Here is a 19,871-nt window from a genome sequence, read left to right on the forward strand (position 1 = left end):
GCAGCTACAAGCCCTGGGGCTGACACAGCTATTAAAGGCTGGGGACCGGGTGCTCAATCTCTTCCAAACCGTCACCTCCACTCTACCCCTGCTCCAGCTCCTCTCAGAACTTGGGAGTGGGAGCTACTCACTAGAACATTAAGGCCACTTCAGCAGTACATGGACTCTTTAGGATCCCTCTCCCAATCCACTACAAGAGAGACAGTCCAGAGTCAAAACCTGAGGTCTCTGGAGCGGTGGTGTAGCCCCCTGCACCCTCCTTTTCTCTCACTCTGCTCTAGCATGGGTGAACAACTGGTGCAGGAGAGAGACGGAAAGGGGTGGGAGGAAGACAGGACTGGGAGCCTCATCCTGGGGAGAGGAGTAATTCAGCCAGCCGCTTTCTACAGTTTCTTTAATCTGTTACCTGAAGAGCCTCAGCCTGTTGGCTGAGAAAGATGTGATTATCTGGCTGGTTTCTCCAGTCCTTGTTGGATGTTCAAGTGACTTGATCCTATGTGACATCAGACAAATCATTAGCTCTCTGAACCTCGTCACCTCTGCCTCACCTGGGATGGGCGGAGAATGAGCTGATGAGGGCTAGCCTGGGCAAGCGCCCTCATTGTCTGCAAAGGACTGCAAGAGGATAGGATGACAGACAAGGAAACGGAAGTTTAGGGCATGGTGGGTGCCAACTGTTCCCTTTAGGGTGATTATTCATGGGGTAATATAGAGTCCAGAATTTGAGGAGAGCTTGCTGTGTATGTGTGTGTGTGTGTGTGTGTGTGTGTCCGTGCGTGCACATGCTAGTGAATGCTGGGGCGTGAAGCAGGGTCTTACTGTACCGCTCAGGCTAGTCTTGAACTTGTGATCCCTCTGCGTCATAGTCCCAGGATTACAGGCATGCACTGCCCCTCCTAGTTTCAGTTTTTATGCTAACATCCCCCTTCTGAAGTGTGTGTGTCAAGCTGGTGGGATGCTCTGCAGCTGGGGAAGGGAACTCCTCACCCTTTGCTCTCCCTGCTGTTCACCTGTCTCTGGGGAATTTACAGCACTCCGAATTTAAGGGGAGGGCATTTGGGCCTTGATCCTGATGCTTTGGATAAGAAACCTGATTTGGGGCTGGCGAGGTGGTTCAGGGCTTAAGAGCACTGGTTGTTTTCCATAGGACCCTAGTTCGATTCCCAGCCCCCACATGGCATCTCACAATTGTCTGTAACTCCAGTCCCAGGGGATCTGATGCCTTCTTCTGGATTCTGCACACACATGCTGCCCAGACATACATGCAGGCGAAACACCCACGTACATAAAATAAATAAATTATTTTAAAAGACCCAATTTTTAATTAGTTTGTTCATTTGGTTTTTCTTTTCAGATTTGTGTGTGTGTGTGTGTGTGTGTGTGTGTGTGTGTGTGTGTGTGTGTGTGTAGATGCACACTTGTGTAGGTGTCTGTGGCAGCCAGAAGAGGGTGTCGAATCCCCTGAAGCTGGAGTTGTGAACACTCTTATTTGGGTGTTAGAAACTAGCAGCCAGTGCCCTTAACCTCTGAGCCATCTTTCCAGCCCTGTGTGTTTGTGTTTGAGGCAGGTTATCCTGTAGCTCAGGCTGGCCTGGGACTCCTCCTACCACAGCCTCCCAAACTCAAATTATAAGTGTGACAGGGGTTTTTTTCATCCTTCCCCACCCCAGTTTACATAGTGCTGGGAATGGGAACCAAAACACACACTCTCCCCTTGAATTACAGTAATCCCATGTGGGGGTGACGCTTGCTTGGGCTTGGACTGAGGGCATTCAACAGGCTAAGTCTTTACCTAAGCCTGTACTGACAGCCTCTGTTTTACCGTCAGTAAAATGGGTGTTGAACACAGATCTCACTGCTCTGAGGAGGACTCTTGGGCTGTGGGTAGTAATAAAAGAGACATAAGAGTTACTTTGGTAGCCGGGCCAAGGGCTTAAGTGTGACCATAGGTAGTGGACCCCAGGATGCCTCCACAGAAGCTAACTAGGGCTTAGGCAATTACTTTCCTGTGTTGATTAGGGCCTGCTGTATCCTGGGGAAAGCAACCTCTGCCCCCAGGGAACTGTATCTACACGGGAACAAAGGCAAGGGCCATACTGGTGAAAGGGAAGAGGGTTGGTAGGTCCCAGCTAAAAGGAAAGACCAAAACAGGTTTAGGACCCTGAGGGAACAGGGAAGAGCTCATCTCCTACCCTCCCCTATCTACTCCTACTGGGAGGGGGGCGAAATGGGAGGTTGCAGGGTAGGGGCCCGAGCTTCCTTATACAGCTGCTCCTTAACCAGGCTCTCAGGAAGGGGTGACACACTGAGAGGGTCTCTGGAGGAGCTTCTGGGAAATTGAGGGAGAGAGCACCCTAGGTGGGTGAGGTGGGTGGGGCAGCTTTCAGTTGTAGTCCCAGGTAGAACCTGCCCTGGAAATCTGTTTTTTGCGCCTCAGCCCCTCCCCCACGTCTCTTCTCCAGGTCCCAGAAGAACGACATGATGGTGGAATCTGCATCGGAGACAATCAGGTCGGCTCCGTCTGGTCAGAACGGCGTGGGCAGCCTCTCTGGGCAGGCTGATGGCGGCAGTGGGACCGGGACCGCAGGCACGGCTCCGGCCGCGGGAAGGGATGGCTCAAGCAGGGACGCCGCCAGCGGAGCTGACAGCAATGGCGAGATGAGCTCCACCGAGCTTCTGCACTTCCAACAGCAACAGGTAGGCTGACCTCCCAGGGCTTTTAGCCCAGACGCCCTCCCCGCGGGTGTCGCTGCTCCGTCCAGCCTAGCACCCTGGCTTTTAGATAGTGAGAAGGGACAGCCTCCAGGGACTTCTCTGTGTGTCTGCTGTTCTGGTGGCTAGCCTGAACCTGGTACTGGGGACTCAAGTTTATGAAGTTTGAAATAGTCCCAGCAAAGCCATAAGGACTGACAGCTGCCTGGGCTTTGAAAGTCTGTTTTGAGTGGGTGGATGTCTTAGCACGTGGCTGGAAAACTGGCTTTATTAGCAGGTTTGGGAGTGTGTGCTATGCACACAGGGGTGTCTTTATTTGTACTGTGAACCAAGGCTGTGAAGAGGTTAAGTGGCCAAAGAATCTGGAAAGAGGCCCAGGAAGGGAGGGGAAAGGTATACACACACACACACACACACACACATACACACACACACACACACACACACACGTTTGTTTTTTTTTCTATGTAACAGTCCTGGCTGTCTTGTAGACCAGGCTGGCCTTGAACTCACAGAGATCCACCTGTCTCTGCCTCCCAAGTGCTGGGATGAAAGGTTTATGCCACCACCACCCAGCTTATTTTTATATTTTTAATTGTGGGTATGTCTGCATTCTGCACACAGTATGTGCTTGTGAGTTCAGGTGCCTGCAGAGGCTCCGAGTGTCAGACACTGTGTAACAGGAATTGTAGACAATTATGAACCACGTGATACAGGTGCTGGGAAGCAAACTCAAGGCCTTCACATGAACAGCAAATATTCTTAACTGCTGAGCCATCTCCCCAGCCCAGGCTTGTATTTTATTTTAAAGGCTCACACTAGGAACCCAGTCTGTGTCCCCTCTGTTATGCCTATAATCTCCACCCTGAAGGACAGGGCACTAGGTGGAGAACCTAGTTAGATTATGAATGAGCAGATCCCCAGGGGTTGGGGTGGAGGGGATCCTGCTTGAAGGGTTCAGAAGAGCTGGCCTAGCCAGCCCTGGCCTTGGGAGGCATCTTGTTTGACTTTGCCTCTTCAACTGTTGCTGGTGTCCTGACCCTTAGGGCCTCAGCTGGGAAAGTAGAACAGGAGACCCTGGATGTTCCATACCACCCATCCTTGCCTGTGCAGCCAGGGCCTTTGCACCTTGCAGACTTTGCTCTCACCCAGGCTCCTCCCCTAGACCTCACCATGTCCTCAGGGTTGCTCCAGAAGCAGCTCACTGATGCTACAGGTGATCCGCCCCATCACACAGGGGCCTGTCCTGAGTCTAAGCCAGCATCTTAGCAGCCACTTGGCCATTAAAATACTGAGTTGTTAGGACCAGAAGCTTCACATTAGTTCAAGTAATTGTGAACAAGCAGAGGAGTTAACAGTTTCTGCGTGTTATTGGCTTATATGTGCTCCTGTCCTGTGTACAGGGGACAGAGATGAATTTAGGGTACCTTCCTTAGTCACTCTCTGTCTTTGTGGGGGTTTTTTTGTTTGTGTTTGTTTGTTTTGTTTTTTAAGACAGGGTCTCACTATTAGCAATGGCTGGCCTAGAATGTGTTATGTAGATCAGGCTGGCCTGGAATTCATAGAGATCTGCCTGCTTCTCTGTGCTGAGATTAAAGGAGGAAGCCACTATACCTGGCATCTCATTTCTTATATATATATATTGTGTGTGCGCGTGCGTGTGCGTGCGTGTGTGTGTGTGTGTGTGTGTGTGTGTGTGTGTGTTCACATGCCACAGTACATGTGTATGGAGCTTTGGAGAATCAGTTCTCTGCTTCCATCATGTGGAACCCAGGGATCGAACTCAGATCTTCAGGGATACTTGTGAGTTGGTGGGCATTGTCACAACCCTTTTTAAGCAGAATCTCTGGGAAGAGAGAGCCACTGAGTCTGTGCTTTCTGCTGGGACAGAATCCTGCTTTTTATCAAAATATAGCTAAAGATGGGCTCTTGCCGAGGACTTGATTCATAGCGCTGACGTGGCCGCTTGAACATCTGTAATGCCGGTTTGGGGCTTCAGCTCCCTTTTCTGGCCTCTGTAGTCACCTGTATTCCTGTGCATATACAAACAGACATACATGCATATACATAATTAAAACTAAATCTTAAAAAAAAATAGACCCCTAGAAGTTTGCAAGGTCACACTGTTTTGGACCCTTCTACATCTCTTTGCAAAGAGAAACTATGCAAAACCTCACATGTGGCATGAGGCTGGAGGAGCCGCCTAGACTGGAAGCTTTAATAAAACAAAACCAAAAATCTTGGGGCCAGTGAAGTGACTCAGAGGCTTGCTGACAAAGTTGAGTTCGATTCCCTAGGACCCACAAGGTGGAAGAAAAGACCTGACTCCAGCAAGTTGTCTCCTGACCCCCACACATGCACTGCGGTTTGTGTACACACGTACATATCCACAAACTAAGTAAATAAAATGTAATTTTCAAAAGGAAATTAGAAAGCTCGCCATGAGGCATAAACACAGGCCTCTGGGTGGCTAGGGAGATGTTTGGGCGGGAGAGGCAGAACCATCTGTACTGATCAAGTTTCTGGGCTCTGCCCTGTACACGGGCCGTGACGTACCATCTCAATTCTGCGTTCCAGTTGTTCCCGTTTGTTTTGGGGACCATCCCAACGTCCTGGAAAATTCTGTATCTGCTTCACAAATAATCTGGGATGGGGATTTGCAGGCAGGCAAGGGGCCGTTTTATCCATTTGGGCTCACCATGGGAGAAGTGCCCAGGCCCAAGGAAAATATGTGAGACTTAAAAAAAAAGGTTTTGTTGGCTTTAAACTTCAAAAATAACACTGCAAAATTAAAATTATAAAATTTTCAATTAAAGCAAAACATAGCCTGTGGGTCATTCTTCCACTTCCAGCAGATGACTTGAGGCTTTGGGGGAGAACATTCAGCAATTCTTTTGCCCCTCCCCCCGAAAACAGATGTTATTGTTGGCAGGGTAAGCAAGATCAAGAAAGGGAGGTTGATCTGTTGGTTCCATCTGCCTTTCAGCCATAAGCAGGACATCTGCAGAAGACAGCTTTTGGATTCACTGTGTCATTACATGTCATTAAATTGCTTCAGCATCCCAGGGGGGAGAGAGGCCCTGTCATTCCCACTTTGCAGATGAGGCCACCAGAGGCAGCACTGACAGCCTCCAGGCTGTCGTTCAGGGCTCAGCTCTCTCCTTGTTGGTCCCACTACAGCCACCGTCGCCTGGGTGGTGCGGGAGGAGGAAGAACTTCTCACACACATGGTGCTAAGTACATGTGTGAGTCTTGGTGAGTGAGAATACCTCCTGCCTGGCTAATAGGGTCCCTTAAAACAGGAAAGGAAGGCAGGACCCAGGAGATGATGGCTCACTGGGTAAAAGCACTCGCTGAACTCAAGGTCCGGTGGAAGAAGAAAACCAATGGTTGGAAGTTGTCCACACACTTGCACTGTGGCACCTGGGCACTTATGCATGCGTGTGCGCACACACACAAACTAATAATAATAATAAGTTAATTTGAGAAAATAGAGGAGGGGAGTAAATATAAAGCCAGGAAACTGAGGCAGGAGGATCTCAAGTTTAGGAACAGTCTGGGCTACTTGGTGAGACCCTGATTCAGACAGAGCCCTGGGGCTCTGGAGATGGCTGAGTGGGGAGAGTGCTTGCTCTAAAGCTTGGGAGCCTGAGCTTGGAGCCCGAGCACCCACAGAAAAGTGAATGCTCTAATATATAACCTGTAATTCCAGCCTAGTGTGTCGGGTAAGGGGGAGACAGGAGTCCCTGGAGCTGGCCGGCCAAACTATAGTACAAACTATAAGGCCTGGGTTCAGTGAGAGACACTGTATCTGAAGATATGATGGGGGTACTAGGCATATTCTATACATGTCCGTAATTCTTGAAAAAGAGATAAATAAAAAAATTTAAAGTAATGTGGCAAAGCAATTGAGGGGACCATCCCAATGTCAACATCTGTGTTCATCACATGCCTGCACAGGTGAGCACAATTGCACACATGTGAGCACACACAACACACACAAGCATCCCTGCTGAGCATGGTAACAACACCTGTCAGTACTTAGGTGGGGTGGAGGCAGGACATGGAGAAATCCAAGGTCATCCTTAGGTATGTAGAGTTGGAGACTAGCCTATATGAATCCTGTGTCAAAAAAAAAAAAAAAAAAAAAAAAAAAGACTGCGAGGAAGACCCTACACACTGCCCTAGGCAGCCACTCCAGTGCCTGCTTCAGGCAGAGGTTTGACTGAATGAGTCTGCAAATGGCATTCTGTCCTGCCCTACGAGGGTCTCCCGGCCCCAATCCCTTTGTCTGTGGGTCCCTGTCTCTTTGGTAAACAAGTCCTGGAAATGCAGTCCTGGCCTTTAGGAGTAATGAGTTGAGAGACAGCCAGACAGGGCGAGTCAGAAGTCAGGCGGTTGACAGGACTTTAGGCTGGAGCAAACAGCACTGAAGAGGGCAGCCACGTCACTTTGGAACAAGAGCTGGTGCGCTGTTTCCATGCAACAGCAGGCTGGGACCTTGTTTAAACAGAGGTGAGGGGGCGACCCAGCTCAGCTGCCAGGCCAGTTCTGGCTGCACAGCGTCCTTGCTGACTGCCCCGGTTCAGTATTTCCCAGAGCTCCATTGTCTGCCTGGGGCCTCCGTGTCTTCTGCAGCCACACTCTCTGGAGACTGTCCAGTGAGGGTGGTGTGGGAGGGCCGCGGGGCTGTAGCTCAGTTGGTGGTGTGCTTTCACTCACGTGTGATGCCCTGGGTTCGAGTCCCGGCTCAGCATAAACTGGGTGTGAAGTCACTCCTGTGCCTTGTACACCAGTACTTGAAAGGTGGGGAAGGAACCTCGAAAGTTCAAGGTCATCTTCTGCTACCACTGAGTTGGAGATCAGCCTGAGCAAGTTGAACCTTGTTCTGCCTCTGCTACTGAAAATGCTGTGGGGACCCACAAATTCCCGTCGGACTTGGGCTGTGGAAGGTGTGCCCCTGCCCTGGTTTTGGAAGGTCTTAGGGACTTCTGGTTTTGCTGGCAGACAACTGGACTTGGGGCCAGGAGGACTGAACTAACAGGGTGGGGGTAGGCAGAACCAATGGCTACTGAACTGAAAGGCGTCCTGGGCCCCCAGAGCCAGCATTCCCATTGTCCTTGGGTTGAAGGGGTGACAGGTCAGAGAGGGTCACCAGAGGGTTGCCTAGCGTCTGGGAACTCCCACTGCAGTTGCCGTGGCAACCGGGCCAAATCCCACCCCGTCCACATCCTGTGAGGAGTTTCAAAAGGGTTGGGGGGCTCAGCCTAGTAATGGGCTTTTAACTCACCCCCTCCTAAGAGATGGGGGTTGGGGAGTCAGGGAGCTAGGGGGAGGGGAGGAAAAGAATGGAAAGAGGCTTTCCTCCGTCTGGCCCTCCTCTGTCAGGCTCCTTAGGAGAACTGGGTGGAAAGGGAGCTTCCAGAGGGGATCAGCCCCGCCCCGCCGCCCACAGGCTGCCAACAGTTGTCTGAAGCCTTCCTGCTGGTCAGTACTGCAGCCTCATGCCCTCGATTCCTCTGTGTCAGCTTTGGTCCTATAACTAAGTTCTCTTTGTCCATCTGGAGAGGGAGTCCCTCCCCAGAGGAGCTGCGGAGTGAGAGAAAAACCGCCCAGGGGTCGGGAGTGCTCAGAAGGAGATGAGAAGGTGGATGAGAAGCCGGGGGTGGAGGGGGTGGGGGGAGGCTGGAGGGGTTGGGGTAATGGCTGCTCGCCACTTCAAGGTCCTTTAGGAGAGAGGAAGGGGCTCAGTGCCTGGGGGAAAGCTCCCCACTGTTCCTCCTCTCCACAGCAGAGCATTTTAGTCCCCACTGAGGAGAACAGTGGGGTTGGGGTTGGGGGGAAGGGTTTAGGGTGAGGGTTGTAGTGAAGAGGGTTGTATGTATTCCAGTCACCCGTGGGCTCCCGTGGAACCTGACGTGGGAGCTGGTGTTGCTCTGAAATGCCCTAGTAGGACCCCTGGGGGTGTACCTGCCAGTTTCTGGTCTAAATCCAGCACCCTGTAGAAGGGGCTGGGGCCAGGCAGTTTGAAGTAGACCCAGTTCTGGAGAGTTCTACAGCAAGGACAGAGGGCCTGGCTAGGAGCCATGCTACCACCTCCTCACTTTCACTCCTGGTCAGTGCCTGGATGCCATCCCTTCAGACCAGAACCATGCATGCCGAGCTGGCTCTGGATGTCCCTCGGAGCCAAGCTGCTGAGAAGGCACCTGCAAGGGGAAGACGCAGGAGCCTTCCAAGGACAAAGTCCCTTCTATGCCGCTGGCCCATGGTTGTCCGCACCTGCCAAGGCCAACCTCTTATGAAGCGAGAACCTTCTGTAGAGTTGGCGGCAAGGCCCCAAATCTGCGAACGTCCTGAGGATGTCTCCCGCCTGGGAGGGCCTGTCTGTGTCTGTGCTTTGCTGGTTTTCATTTTAATGGTTCTAATTTGAGAATGTGCCGATGTCATTTTTACGAGGTTGGTGTAAAAAAAATTTACAGCCTTTTCCAAAAAGCTTTCTTTAAAAAAAAAAAAAAAAAAATCCAAGGGAAGAAAAGTAGAATCACTTTGGGGGTTTTATAGTCTCCCCCACCGCACGCGCCCGCCCTCTCCTCCCCCCCCCCCCCCGTGTAATTTCATCTTTACGTCTCCTCACTGGAGGAGAGGACAGAGCCTTACTGGTCAAGAACCTGTGTCCCACTAGGTTAGTTCTTTTTTTTTTTTTTTTTTTTTTTTTTTTTTGGTTTTTCGAGACAGGGTTTCTCTGCAGCTTTTTTAGAGCCTGTCCTGGAACTAGCTCTTGTAGACGAGGCTGGCCTCGAACTCACAGAGATCCGCCTGCCTCTGCCTCCCGAGTGCTGGGATTAAAGGCGTGCGCCACCGCCGCCCGGCTCCCCTAGGTTAGCTCTGTCTGTGGTGGCAGCCTCTGACTCCTTCTCCCTGCTGTTCCCTCCTTGGATCTGTCCGAAAGGAGTTTTGTGGGCTGGATGAGCTTTTAAGTAACTCTTATTAGACACCTGCTGTTTACTAGCAGGGGGTCAGGTGTCACTTTCTGCTCAGTCTCCCTGAGATCAATGAGGTGAGCTTCATTTGAAGTGTCTGGTGCTCTGGTGCGTGCCTATATGAAAAGCACTTGAGCCACTGAGGCAGGAAAGTCATGGGCTCAAGGCTAGCCCACAGACAGCAAGGCTTTGTCCTAAAAAAACGGAAACAGATGGGGCTAGAGATGGCTCAGTGGCTTAAGAGCACTGACTGCTCTCCTAGAGGACTAGGGCTAGATTCCCAGAACCCATATGGTGACTCACAACTGTCTGTAATCTGATGCCCTCTTCCGGCCTCTATGATACTAGGCATGGATGTGGTACAGGCAAAACCAAACAAACAAGACCATATACATTTTAAAAAATTATTTTAAAAAACAAAACAAACAAAAACAAAACAGATTTGGGCCATGACTCAGTAAAGTACTCGGCATACTCTCATTATTAAGACCTGAGTTCTGGTCCCCGGTGCTCATTTAAAAAGCCTGGCATGCCGGGCAGCGGTGGCGCACGCGTTTAATCCCAGCGCTCGGGAGGCAGAGGCAGGCAGATCTCTGAGTTCGAGGCCAGCCTGGTCTACAAGAGCTAGTTCCAGGACAGGCTCTAGAAACTACAGGGAAACCCTGTCTCGAAAAACCAAAAAAAAAAAAAAAAAAAGCCTGGCATCTCAGTGCTGGAAAGGCAGAGACGGGCAGGTTGTTGACCATCCAGCTTAGCCAAATCGGCAAACTCGGGAGAAACCCTGTCTCATAAAACAAAGGGCGAACTATTGAGGACGATGCCAGTATTGATCGCTGGTCTCCACATACAGGCATGTGTGTATGTGTGTGCACACGCGGGCATACAGAGGAAGCAAAAAACAAAAACCACCCTGCCGGGGCTGGAGAGATGGCTCAGAGGTTAAGAGCATTGACTGCTCTTCCAGAGGTCCTGAGTTCAATTCCCAGCAACCACATGGTGGCTCACAACCATCTGTAATGAGATCTGGTGCCCTCTTCTGGCGTGCAAGCATACAGGGGAGGAATGTTGTATACATAATAAATAAATAAATATTAAAAAAAAAAAAACCACCCTGCCCTTATTTAATGGGGTCGCTCCATGTCTCTAGAATTCAGCCTCAGCCTGCTTCTCGGTTGGGATGGGGCGTGTGGGGCGTGTGTTCAGAGAGAAGAGGTCTCGCTGTGTAGCCCAGGCTGGTCTCAGGCTCCAGATCCTCCACCTCAGCTTCCAGATGCTGGAATTAAAAGCACATGCCACCTGGCTGGCCTGTGTATAGTTTATGGTATTCCTCATGTTTTGCTTTTTCTACCTCAGGACCTTTGCACTCTCTGCTTTTCAGCCTTGAATACTCCCTGGGAAGAGTTAGCTGCTTCTGCAGTGAGGTGTCTCTTTGCCATGTTTTATGTAGCACGCTATGCTCAGCATAAGGCTTCGCTGTGTTCGGTTCTGCCTGATGGTTACGTCAGCCCACTAAACCAGGGAGCTCTGGCAGTTAAGAGTTCCCCCTTGAACTTGACCATAGCTCCTGGGACAGGAGGTCAGGACTAGATTGTCCTGGGCCTGAAACTGGCAGTCTTTCTTAAGATTGCTTCTCAGATTTGAGACTCGGGGAGGAGGCAGCAGTCCTGGACCCCCTGTGGTCCCCCTTCTCCCCCAGCCTGCCCCCACCACATTAATGATAAACACAGGACCCATAAGGTGCCTCAGGGGTTAAAGGAACTTGCCCTGTGAGCTTAGTGACTGAGTTGACCCCTGAAGCTCACATAAATATCATCAAATATGGATCGGACTGAGGTCCAGTTTTGCCAAAAAGTTTCCAGGGACAGAGAAGACAGTGTGGATTTCCAGAGTTAGACCAGCAAGTTTAGAGTTGACTACGCGTACACACCACAGTTCCCTGGTGTGGAGTCTCTCTCCCATCACCCTCTTGGCTCTTGGAGTCTCCCCCCATTACCCTGCCGGCTCTTGCTTCTTTTTCCTGCAGAATTAGGTCTGGTGGGCTTTAGTTCTGCCTGTGCTGCTATGTCTGCCCCTTTCTGGATCTCCATGTTCTCCTCCTCCTCCTTCATCTATTTAGTTTTATTTTATATGCATTGGTGTTTTGCCTGCATGTGTGTCTGGGTCTGAGCCCTGTTTCCTTGTCTATAAGGTGAACATAGTTACGCCTGCCCCGTAGCTTAGTGTAGGGATGCTCCTGGACAGTCTGTCTGCAGAAGGGCTTTGCCTCTGGCCCTGTGACCTCTTGGCTGTCCTGACACTGCAGAAGCACCTTCACAGGTTAACACCTTTGAACTTGGGATCACCCTCCACCAGCCTCCCATACTTAGAATGAGATGTACTTTGTGTGCAGGGATTATGCCTACTGTGTGTTGGGGGTGGGAAGCTCACAGCTGAATTTGACATCCGTGCTCTTAAGGTGTCCCTGGCCCAGGGTAAAGTGGTTGCTGTGCCAACCCTGCCCTCCTGAGTTCAGTCCCCAGAACATCTGTCAGGGTGAAAGGGGAAAATGGACTCCTCAAAGTTATCCTCTGTTATTCCTACATATGCACCTGTGTGTGCATGTGCACACGTACACAGACACACACACACGCAGATGCACACACGCACACGCACACACACACACGCACACACACATGCACACACACTGGGTGGCTCCGGTTTGGGCAGCATCACTGAAGAAGGTGAGCTGGGCTGTGAGATCAGGGCCTGTTGTTTCTATGTCTCAGAGGCTATGGGTCCAGTGGTTTCTTTGCCCGGGACAGAAGACATTGTCCCTTGGTGCTTTACGCTGACAGATGAAACTCAAATGAAGTTTCAGTGCCTTTGACCTCCCTCGTCCATTGGGCAAGCGTCTACACAAAGGCAGCTTAGCTTGGGGGATGTCCAAGGCTCCCAGGTACATGCACCATCCTCAGCCAGGTGCTTGAATAGCAGTTATTGCCCACTGAGTGGCATGTGACATCCATGGCCGTTTGAGGAGGGGAGCTTAGACCACAGTCCTGGAGTTTCTCCACACCTATCATTTGGCACCTACAGCGTACTTGTTAGGTGATACTGCATTCCGATGGGTCAAGGCTTGCTCTAGGCAAGTATGCTCTAGGCAAGGAACTTGCTTTGTCCCCGTAGGCTTCCCATCCCTCCAGGCCAGGACCCTGTGGGAAGAAGGGAGGAGGCAGTGAATGAGTGAGGTGCTGGAGAGCAGGTGCGCAGCCTCAGGGCCGCAGCCACTCTCCAGCCCTTGTTGCCTCCCCGGCACAGTCCAGCTTTCTGACTGACCTAGAAATTATTTCAAGTCCTCCTGCCCCTGCCACAGTCACCTCAGGTGCGCTGCCACACTGTAGGAGCACCTCCTCCTCTTCCTCAGCTGCTTGATGAGCAGACCCTTCAGGACTCCAGGCCTCTGGTGCTGTCACCTTCTCTGGGAGGCCTGCTCAGAGCCCCACAGCAGTGAGGGCCTTCCATGGGCTAAGGGTGGTTTTGATGGTCCAGTTCACTGCTTCCTGCGCAGGCTCTTTAGAGACCTCCTGCTTCTGGCAGTTGAACACCTGGGGCCAGGCCACCTACCACCTAGCATGACCTAGCACACAGTAGGCAGTTCGTACATGCTAACGAAGATGGGAGAGGTGGAGAGAAGAAACAGACAGCCCTTGGGGGACAGGGAGGGATGAACCACCTCACCTAACTCAGCTGGCCTAAGGGTGAGCTCCCTACGGCAGGGTGGAGGTGGGGAGCAGAGGGTCTGTTGCCTTCAGGAAAGAGATTGTAGGATCCTGTCATACCACCACCACCACCCACCCACCCCTGTAAATCTTGTAATTTCCTGCTCCAGGGAACCACAAAGTAGGAGGGTTGGTGTGGAGTGATTTCAGCTCCCCTGGCTGCTCTGCAGCCCCAGAGACTGGGCCAGGCTCTCTGCCCAGCTGCCCCCAACTTCCTCTGCTGTTGTTCCGCCCACATGGGGGGGGGGTTGTCCCCCATCCCCTGACTAATGTCTCTTTTGAATCATCTGTGCTGGTCAGCTCTGGGGTCAGCCTCCACCACACCCCTTACCGCCTAGTCTCTGTGTCTTAGTGTGTCCCCTCCTCCCGCTGCTTTTCCATGGTGTCCCTTTAGAGGACAAGAAGCATTCTATACGCCTAGACCCGGCGGCCTAGTAAGAGCTAGTAAGAGCTAGGCAACGGAAGGCCAGAATGTCTTCCTGAGGTCCTTTGGCCACCTCCTTCCCCCTCCACATCTACCGCCATCCTCTCCTTTCTAGAGTTTCTGAAATTCTCTTGGCCCAGGAAGGTCCAGTTTCTGCTTCCTAAAGAAAACCCTTTGGAGAGGCAGTATCCTGACTCCGCCTAGAAGTCTGGGACATCTGAAAGGAGGAGCCCCGGGGGTGGGGGTTGGTTAGGGAACAGGGCTGCCAAGGAGCACACGTTCCCATAGATACACCAGGGAGTATTTAGACAATGTCCTAAGGTAAACTAGGCTGAAGCCCCAGGAAGCTGTGCCAGCCAACACTGTGAAGGGCCGCGCAGGTGGACTGTATATATATAGTCACACTGGGTACACCGTAGACACTCAGAGGGTGTTTGCTGAACTCTGAGTGTCCACCACACGTCCATGGTACTGCTGCGGCCTCAGGATGTGTAGAGGCCCTGGGCTGCTGAGCACTGGGAAGAGGAGGCAGGGGAACAGAGGGATGCTGGGGTAGGGGAATGGACTCCACGTGAGAAAGGAACAGGTGTGGGTGCCAGTGCACGAGCCAGCTCCGAGTTGGGCACCTTCATCTAACAAGTGTGGGCCGATGGGAGTGGGTAAGTAGTGAGCCACCTGGGAATTACTGAGAAGAAAAGGGTAGACACTTCCTGAATGCCAACGAGGCGCCAGCCTTGGTCTTTTAATCCCTCCTCGCGATTCTGAAGTGGGTAGTGTCCCAGTTTACCACTGAGAGAGGGAATGACTTACCCAAGGTCACAGCCAGTGAGCTACAGGGCTGAGATTGCAACCCACATCTGCCTGGTGTCAAAGCCTGGTCTCCAGGGCCTGAATGCATCTGCTCTGGCTCTCTAGGAGGCCTTTGAGGAACCTGGAACTGACTGGACGGGTCCCCCACTGTCACCACCTCCATCCACCTCCAGGTCTTGGGGACAGATCTTGGCTAGACCCCAGAGGAGCTGTTGACTCTTCAGTCTCCCATCAGACATCACCACCCATGTGTAGTCATTGGCTGTGCCCCCCATCCCATTCCTAGGATTCCCTTGATCCAGTCTTTTGTCACTGTGGCCACCAAGCCTAGACACTCATGTGGTGACTCCTATCATTTAGACACTACTTCAAATCTGATCGGTTTCCTCAGGACCACTGAGCCTCCCTCCCCCCCACCCCACCCACACTGTGTGTCCTAGTAGCTTAATAGCAGTGCCGGTCCTGTTCTTGATTGACACCCACCTCCTCCCTTCCTTAGACTTCAGAAACAAGCCTCCTGGGCTGGTCAGTTGATCTTGAGGCCAAGTGACTGATTTAACCTCCTAGAGGCTTCACTGCCTCACCTAGAAAGAAGGCTGATGAGTCCTAACTCAGTTTTTAAAAGGAAGATCAAGAGCTTGGCCTCTACCCCTGGGTGCTGCCCAAGGATCTCTTAAGTTCAAGGTCAGCCTGGTGTTGAGCAGAGTGAGTTCTGAGTTCCAGGGCAGCCATGGGCTGCCTCAAAATCAAACAAGCAAACAAATCTGTGCTGCACCGGGCGCAGGAATGCTCAGTAAAAACCACCTACTTATTCTGCCCTGAGTTCACCCTCCTGAACTTTCACCTGGAGTCCTTTTGACCCTTGACCCTTTCATCTGCTGTCCCAGCTAAAAACCACTCTGATCCCTGGTGAGCCCTAGACGTCTGCGCTGATCCTGCCGTGACCTCAGTGACTCCGTCCTTATCCCCAACCCATATGAGCCTTACTGCCCGGCCTCCCCACCCCCTTCCGTGTACTCATCCCTGCTCCCAGCCACTTCTGAGGGCATCGCTGGGGCCCAACACTGACTCAGCCCCTGTCTTACAGGCTCTCCAGGTGGCCCGGCAGTTCCTGTTGCAGCAAGTCTCCAGCCTGAACTCCCCGGGGAACAATGACAGCAAACAGTCGGCTTCTGCAGTGCAGGTGAGAGGGGGTGCACCCACTCATGCTAGGCAGGGTTGGGGTGGAGGTCAGGGGCTTGGGGGTATGCTTGGCCCAGGGAGCAGTCAGAGACCCCTCAGACCCCTACCCAGCCCCCACGTTCCTGGAAGAAGTACAGTCACTCACTGTAGGGTGGGGCCCAGGCACCAACACCTTCCCTGTCTCCACCTGATCGGCCAGGTCTGAGTCTGCCTGGCTTCTTTGTCTGCACCTCTCTCTGGACCTGACTCACTGGGGTTCCTCCTGTGGGCTCAGAGGCCGCCCTCCTTCCTCCCCACATGCTACCCGGTCCCTAAACTGGGTCTTGGCTCCTCTTAGACTTCTCAGTTGAAGGATCACTAAGCCTCCCCTCCCCCTTATCTCTCCCAGTCTCTCCGTTTCCTGTCTCTTGCCATCCCTGTCTCTTCTGTTTTCTTTTGCACAATCTGCCCTTTTTTCCCTTGTCCCCTCCCCCCCAGCCTGTCGGCCCATCTGGCTGGCTGGAGGGGGAGGGGAGCAGGAGGCGGTGGGGAAGCCTGGCCTTCTGTTTACCCTTTTGTGTCACAGAGAACTTGGGAGAATTGCAGTCTGGGTCCCCATGGGTCACTACTCTGGCCAGCCGCTTCCTCCCCACCACCGGAGTCCCCTCCCTGCTGTGGCAGAGGGGGTGGCTGGGACAGAGGACAGAGGACGGGATTAAGCCAGGCTCTGAAAGGAAGTTTGAGGGGAATGGTGTGAGCCATGTGGAGCTGTCCCTGAGCCCCCGTGTCTGAGGGAACCTGGAGGAACAGGGACATAAGACAGGCTCAGGGTGCTTGAAGGACACAGGACAGAGGGCTGAATGTGGTCCTGGAGAGGGTCAGTGCTTACAGACAAGTTATTGATGCTTTTTTTTAAAAGCATATGTTTGGAAAGTGCTTTAAAAAAGTTCAAGGTGCCAGACAGCTGTGCAGTCATGACCGTCAGTGGCCTCAGAGCAATCTAAGCAACCTGAGAGTTCTCCCAAGTGGGGAACTGGCTAAGGGTTGTGGCTGGGGTGGGGGAGGACAAAGTCTGGAAAGGCAGCAGGGGAGGGAGGGAGGGAGGGAGGGAGGGAGGGAGGGAGGGAGGGAGGGAGGGAGGGAGGGAGGGAGGAAGGAAGATCTCAAGGGGAGGCAGTTCTCGCTGAGGGTGAGGGACCTTCCCATGGATGGTCTCCAGGTCTGTAGCAGCCCTCCCCTTGCTGACCTGGCCTGGCACCTCCTTGTAAACTAGGGGGATGAGAGCTGTGGGACAGGAAGCCCCCCCCTCCACACATACACAAATGGAAAACGCCAGGTGAACCCCAACCCCAGTCGGGCAGGAGGAGTTGGGTGGCCTTGGAAGAGAACCAGCATCAGGGGACTTTCCAGCTGGGTGCTGGGATGGCTATCTCAAGGACACTTCCTTAGGATGCCTTCCCCTGCCGAAGAGAGCTGCCTCGACTTGGGCTCCAGGAGAAAGAGGTGGCCCCCTCTTTGCCTCCTCGCTGCCCTGGGTCAGCTTCCTCACCCACTCGGCAGCTATCAAATACTTCTTTTCTTTCATGTCTGTGCACATGTGTTCGTGCTTGTGTGCACATTTGTGTATGTGCGTGTGGAGGCCAGAGGATAACCTCACACGTTATCCCCAAGATAGCTTCAGAATTATCACCACCTCCTCAGAGACAGTCTCAGTGGCCTGGAGCTGAGCAGTTAGGTTACACTGGCTGCTCCCAGGAGTGGGTTTCGAAGATCAAACTCCAGGACTTCTCAAGCATTTATCAAACGAGCCACCCAAGCCCGTCCCCTACCAGCCTGGATTCAGAGTGCTTATCCAAGGCAGGCCCGGTACAAGTATCTGGCACTTTGTCCTCACACCCATGGGACAGCTGCTATTATTAATCCATTTGCAAATGAGGAAGCCGAGGCTGAGACAGAGTATCTAGCTAACTAGTCAAAGTCAGTCCATGCCCTAGTTTCTGTCGCCGTGATAAAAGGCCCTGACAAAAGCCAGCTTAGGGAAGGACGGGTTTGTTTGGCCCACGTTAATGTTCCGTCATTGCAGGGACATCGAGGCAGTAGCTCATTCGTGGTGGTCAGGCACAAAACATCCCAGAGCAGAGAGAATGAACACATGTGTGCCTGGTGTCAGCTTCCTTCTCTGCTCTTCTACAGTCCAGGGAAGGGTGCCAACATATCACGCACCTTCAAGCTGGGTCCCCACTCCCAACCCCCACCCATCAATTAATGTAATCAAGACAACCTTCTACAGGCATTCCCATAAGCCAACCTGAACCAGACACTCTCTCTTCTCTAGTGATTCTAGGTGTGTCAAATTGACAGTTAAAACCAACTGCAACACCCTACAAATAAGAGCAGAGACTAGGCTGAGCCCAAGGGACTGGCTTCAGAGCTCTGATCCATGTGGTGCCTCAGTCCGTGAAGTACCGGTGCCACTCAAGTCCCTGGGGTCCCAGGGACACGGCTGGGGCTGAGCTTCTCCCCAGTCCCTTCTCCTGCAGCCAGGTCTGCCTTCTGTGCTACCCCGCCCCATCTTTGCTGTTTCTGAGTGGGGATGGTGGGAACTCTGTCCTCAGGTAGGGCCCAGGGATAGTGGAGAAATGGGAAGATGAAGGCTGAGCCTCCTACCAGAAAGTATGTGCTGTGGATTTGGGACTTGAGCAACATGGTAGTGAAGGGAATGTGTCCATGGGCACATTCTGCTCCTGGACGGGTCACTTGTCCCTCACTTCCAGCTTCTTTTACCATTTTCCTGCAGCTTGCCTCAGTGGGCTTCCTGACCATATTGTGCCCGAGGAGTGTCCATCACTATAGAGATCAGTCCCAGGAGGAGAGCAGGCAGCTTTGCTGCTTTCTCAACTCCACAATTCTAGAAGCTGTGCCTTTTCTTTGGCTTTGTATTTTACGAAGGTTTTGTTTCTCTTTGTTTTGTTTGAGATAGGGTCTCCTGTAGCCTGGGCTAGCCTCCAGTTCTCTGTGTAGATATAGGTGAAGATGACCTTGAACTTCTGACCCTTCTGTCTCCACCTAGAATCGCAGGCACGTTTCGCCGCACCTGGTTTCTGGAGAGCCAGGAGTTAAACCCAGGACTCTGTGCGTTGGACAAGTTCCTACCACTGAGCTACATTCCTGCCCTCCATCCCATCCCTGCTTTATTTTGTTCTTTCAAACAGGGCGTTATACTGTAGTCCTGATTGGCCCAGAATTTACTATATTGCCCAGGCTGACCTCAAACTCAAGGTAATTCTTCTGCCTCACCTCCATGTGCTGGGACCACAAGCACTAGACCCCATTCCTGGCCACCACTGCCGTTCTCACCCAGCTTCAATACAGAATTACCGAGGTTCTTCTAGTCCTTAGCAAGGGGTACCTGATGCCCCACACTACTCCCGCCTACCAGGCACCCCAGAGCCTGTCCTTCAGGAGTTGAGTTTAGATCCATCACAACCCTCAGCCCCTAGCTACTTTTCCGCCATGGCAGCCCTGCCTCACTTCCTCCTAGTCAGGCCACCGTGCCCAGTACTCCGCATTTGAAGTGGGGGGAGGGCTGGGACCTGAGCATAGCTGGCATTCAGCCGGTCTCCCTGCCATGGCACTATTGATCGTCTGGCTTCGGGGCCAATCTCTAGATAGGGATTCTCAGCTGTTGAGCCTCCCAGCTGACCAATGTCCATACTGACACACCCTTGTCCAGTGAGTACGGGGACACCATCAGAGCGCCTCCACTCACTTTTCAGAACCCCAAGACGGGCCTGGTGATCGCTGGGCCAAGCCATCTCACCGATTCTGTTTTGGCTCCGTGTGGCTGGCCACCTGGAGATCAGTACACAGGGTGAGGTCCATCTGGGTCCCCACGGAGGCTTCTGCAGCCAGCTGCTTAGCCAGCTGGCAGGAGGCGTGGGGGCCAGAAACGCCTTCTAGGGTCATCGCTTCCATTCCCCTGCCTCCAAGCCAGAAAGCCCCAAGGAGGGATAGGCCATGTCCTTT

General features: G+C 52.5%; 1 protein-coding gene across 2 annotated transcripts in view; it reads left to right on the forward strand.

Moving 5' to 3' along the window:
• Foxp4 (forkhead box P4) overlaps nt 1–19,871 on the forward strand; it is a 57,014-nt gene that overhangs the window by 17,110 nt on the left and 20,033 nt on the right. For both annotated transcript variants that reach the window (XM_038342853.2, XM_038342852.1), the window contains exons 2-3: nt 2,463–2,697; nt 15,772–15,867. In XM_038342853.2, coding sequence (XP_038198781.1) covers nt 2,479–2,697; nt 15,772–15,867 — 315 coding nt within the window. In that variant the 5' untranslated portion in view covers nt 2,463–2,478. The remainder of the gene's footprint in view (nt 1–2,462; nt 2,698–15,771; nt 15,868–19,871) is intronic.

This window comes from Arvicola amphibius, chromosome 9, assembly GCF_903992535.2.
Source record: "Arvicola amphibius chromosome 9, mArvAmp1.2, whole genome shotgun sequence".
Taxonomy (NCBI): domain Eukaryota; kingdom Metazoa; phylum Chordata; class Mammalia; order Rodentia; family Cricetidae; genus Arvicola; species Arvicola amphibius.